Consider the following 3,862-nt stretch of genomic DNA (forward strand, 5'->3'; position numbering starts at 1 on the left):
AATATAAGCAAACACACCTCTAGATATGTATATATAAACAGACACAAAGCTAAAAATATATAAATGCTATTATTTCTGTAAGATAAATACCTAAGGTTGGAATTTCTGGATCAAAGTATATTATAGATTTTAAAACTTTAGAAATACTGACAAATTACTTCAAAAGATGATACCATTTTATACTTTTACCACCAACAGTAACATTCATTTCTCCAGCACAGGATAGGAACAATAGTCAAATTTTGATGAAATTTAAGAACACAAACTATTATCTGATTATTTTAATTTATACTTCGAAAAGTAGAGTCATATATTTTTGGTTATTTATAGCCATTCTTCTGTTGTCTGTCATACACGTTGCCCAAAATTTCTAATGAGCTTTTACTTTCTTCTTGTTATAAAGTAGACAGTTTCCCCAAACCTCCTATCTTTTGTAGGTTTAACAGTTACTATCCTCCAGTCTTGAGAAGGGTATCATGTTTAAGTGGAGGATCAGAGAAGAAGAGGAACACCCCCAATAAGATGGCAGAAGTGATGGGCTCAGGTATAGGTAGCAAGGATTGTGAGGTTGGCCCAGGACCGGGCAGTGTTTCATTCTGTTGTATATAGGGTCGCTATGAGTTGGTACCAACTTGATGGCACCTAATAAGAACAACAACTTCTAGTCTATTGCTTGCTAGTCAGCTATCTGCCTCTAACTTTATTTATAGTGTCATCTAGATATAAACCTTTTTTTTATTTTTATCTAGATTAAGTGTGTCAAAGTTTCCCTTATGACTTCTGGTCTCCCTATCATCTTAAGAAAGCTTTCCAGAAGTAATAAAAAAAAAAAAAAGCATTTTCCCCATACTTTCTTCAAATGCCTTAACAGTTACAATTTTCACATTAAGTTTGTGAATTCAGTGGGAATTTATTACTGATTATGGTATGAGATAATGTTGCTGTTGCTAGGCTCCATCAAGTCAGTTCTGACTCATAGCGACCCTGTATAGGCTTTTCAAGGAGGGACTGGTGAGCTTGAACCTTGCAGTTCAAACTGACTTTGCAGTCTAGCACATTAGCCCATAGTGCCTCTAATATTAATTTCTTCTAAATGTAATGGTATTTTTTCCTAATATCATTTATTGAATAACGCATTTTTCCTCATCAATCTGAATGAATAATTGTTATATAATTAAATGCATGTATTTTGACCTGTTTCTGGGTACATCATTCTTTTCTACAGGTCTAATCTACTTATGGAGTTCTGGCGTGGCACTGCTGGATAAAGCACGGGACTGCAAGGCCAGTTTTAACTGCAAGTTTGGCCATTCAAATTCTCCAACTACTCCTTTGTTGTTGTTGTTGTTAAGTGCCATCGAGTCGGTTCCGACCCATAGCGACCAACTACTCCTAGGAAACCCTATATAGGGTCACTATGAGTTGGGCCCAACTTGGTGGTACTGAAAAACAACAACCTACTTACCCTATTTTAGAACTATCAGCTACTAAAAGCAAGAACCAAATTAAAAGATATTGTTGTTAAGGGCTGACTTAACATCATCACGTAAGTAAATTCAGAGCTGTAGTCCAATTAAAACAATATTCATAATCTGCACTGAACTGTCATACAGAAAAGCTTCACAGTACAAAATTTAAATGACAGACAACACTTTGGGGAGTACTTGTCTCCTGATCGCAATGTGCCACTTTTTCATGAGTCGTGTAGGGTTAGAAGACGGGAGAGGAAGAGCACTACAGAGTAGTGTCATGGCAGTAGAAAAAAAAAAGCCTAGGAGTCATGGCTTGGCCTGGGGCTAGGGAGACTGCAGAAACAAAGATAACTGGAAGCCAAGAAAGGGAAAGGTTCTGAAAGCCTTTGCCTAAATATGAGGGGGCTTTCACTGCAGAAAAATTCCATTGTTTTTTTAATTCCACATACTTCTTGATGCTCCCTCGTATATTCATTGCCAATTACTATGGAGTTTGAGAGAAATATCAGTGCAGGCCTGAGAAAAAGCATGATAACATCCAAAGGCTGAGATATTCAAATCCAGAAAACAAACTTTACAGGGTCACTAGGAGTCAGGATCAACTTTTTGAGACAATAACAACATACAGTTAAAAAAAAACAAAAAACAGGAAGGATAGCCACCACAATGATGAATCCAAGAGTTAAACTGAGAAAACAGCCATCAGATAATGAGATGGCATATTTTTATAGAGAATAAATTTGAAAATGTTGTTAAGTGCCATCGAGCTTGTAGTATAAGCAGTCCAGTGCTTATCCTAGAGTACCATACCAAGAAACTGTATATTAATATTGCTGACAACACAGACTATATTGTCAGACAGAGAGAGGTCTCAATTACAACTCTGGTATTTATTTATTATCTAATGTCACTTAACATTATTTGTCCTGTTCTCTATGTCTTGGAATGTTTAAAAGCATCAAGCGGGTTTTACTGTTGATGTTGCTAAGTGACCCTGTATAGAGTTTCCAAGGAGTGGCTGGTGGGTCTGAAACACCGATTTTCTGGTTAGCAGTCCAGTTGTTTATTCTAAAGAACCAAACTTTAGATAATCTATATCAGGGGTGGGGAAACTTATTTTGCAAAGGGCCATTTGAATATTTATAATATCATTCACGGGCCATGCAAAATTTTCAACTTAAAAATCAGCCTGCTATATTTGGATGGCTGGAACCACAGTTGCCTGGGCAGGACCAGACCAAATGATTTCCAGCTTCTTATACAGTCCGTGGGCCCGGCATTAACCACTCCTGATGTGAAAAAACACCAATGACATACGACTATAGGTGCAAAAATTAAAAAATAAAGTGACCTACATATAAATGAGCTTAGAAATTAATCCTGAAAATTAATTTCTTAAAATCCCTAGCATTGGGTCACTTTTTAATTAATAAACATTTTTTAATCTATGAAACAGGGAGTTCTAATTATTTTGTTTTAGTTGTTGTTGTTTAGATGTCAGTTCTCACCCATAGCTACTTCATACACAACAGAACCAAACACTGCTTAGTCCTGTGTCAATCTCACAACCATTGCTAGCTTTGAGACCACTGCAATCATTTCACCAATCCACCTCACTGAGGGCCTTCCTCTTTTGCTGACCTTCTACTTTACCAAGCATGACTCAAATGCAGAAATTCTTCTTTGGTCTTCCTTATACACTGTCCACCTTTCACATATGTAAGTAATTGAAAAACGTCACCTTAGTTCACAAAGTGACAACTTTTCTTCTTAACACTTAAAAAAGTCTTTTGTCCAACACAATGCATCATTTGATTTCCAGACAGCTGTTTCCATAGTCATTGACTATGTATCCCAGTAAAATGGAATTCTAGACAGCTTCAATAGTTCTTCCATTTACCATGATTCTGCTTACTGATCCAGTTGGGAGACTTTTGTTTTATTTATGTTACGGTGCAATCCATATTGAAGGTTTCAGTGTTTAACCTACATCAATAAGTGATTCAAGTCCTTTGCACTTTGAATTCAAGAATTAAACTGTACTGTATTTCTAAATCTTTCTGTCTTTAAAGAAATTGAGAATCCTGATCTTGCTCTGACAAACATCCTCTCAAAGCTTAAGGTTGTTAAGAATTGGTGCAGGCCTGAACTAAGACTATGCTGAAGCTGAGAATGGCTTAAGACTTGGGCAGATGTTGGAGTGGATACTGTCAAGCCTTGCTGTGTGAGAAAAGATACTTTCAGACTTTTAGCTTAAGTGATTGGGTTTATGACACCACCATTTACCAAGAATGCCAGAATATATTAATTGCTGAAATAATGTGATAGGTATATGGCAGTTTTGCATATTGTTGCTGTTGTTGTTAGGTGGTATCAAGTCGGTACCGACT

General features: G+C 36.5%; 1 protein-coding gene across 1 annotated transcript in view; it reads right to left on the minus strand.

Moving 5' to 3' along the window:
- The window catches only part of APLF (aprataxin and PNKP like factor), a 210,145-nt gene that overhangs the window by 95,251 nt on the left and 111,032 nt on the right, over nt 1–3,862 (minus strand). The window contains exon 5 of the mRNA XM_006862939.1: nt 148–157. Coding sequence (XP_006863001.1) covers nt 148–157 — 10 coding nt within the window. The remainder of the gene's footprint in view (nt 1–147; nt 158–3,862) is intronic.

This window comes from Chrysochloris asiatica, unplaced genomic scaffold (genome assembly GCF_000296735.1).
Source record: "Chrysochloris asiatica unplaced genomic scaffold, ChrAsi1.0 scaffold00052, whole genome shotgun sequence".
Classification (NCBI taxonomy): domain Eukaryota; kingdom Metazoa; phylum Chordata; class Mammalia; order Afrosoricida; family Chrysochloridae; genus Chrysochloris; species Chrysochloris asiatica.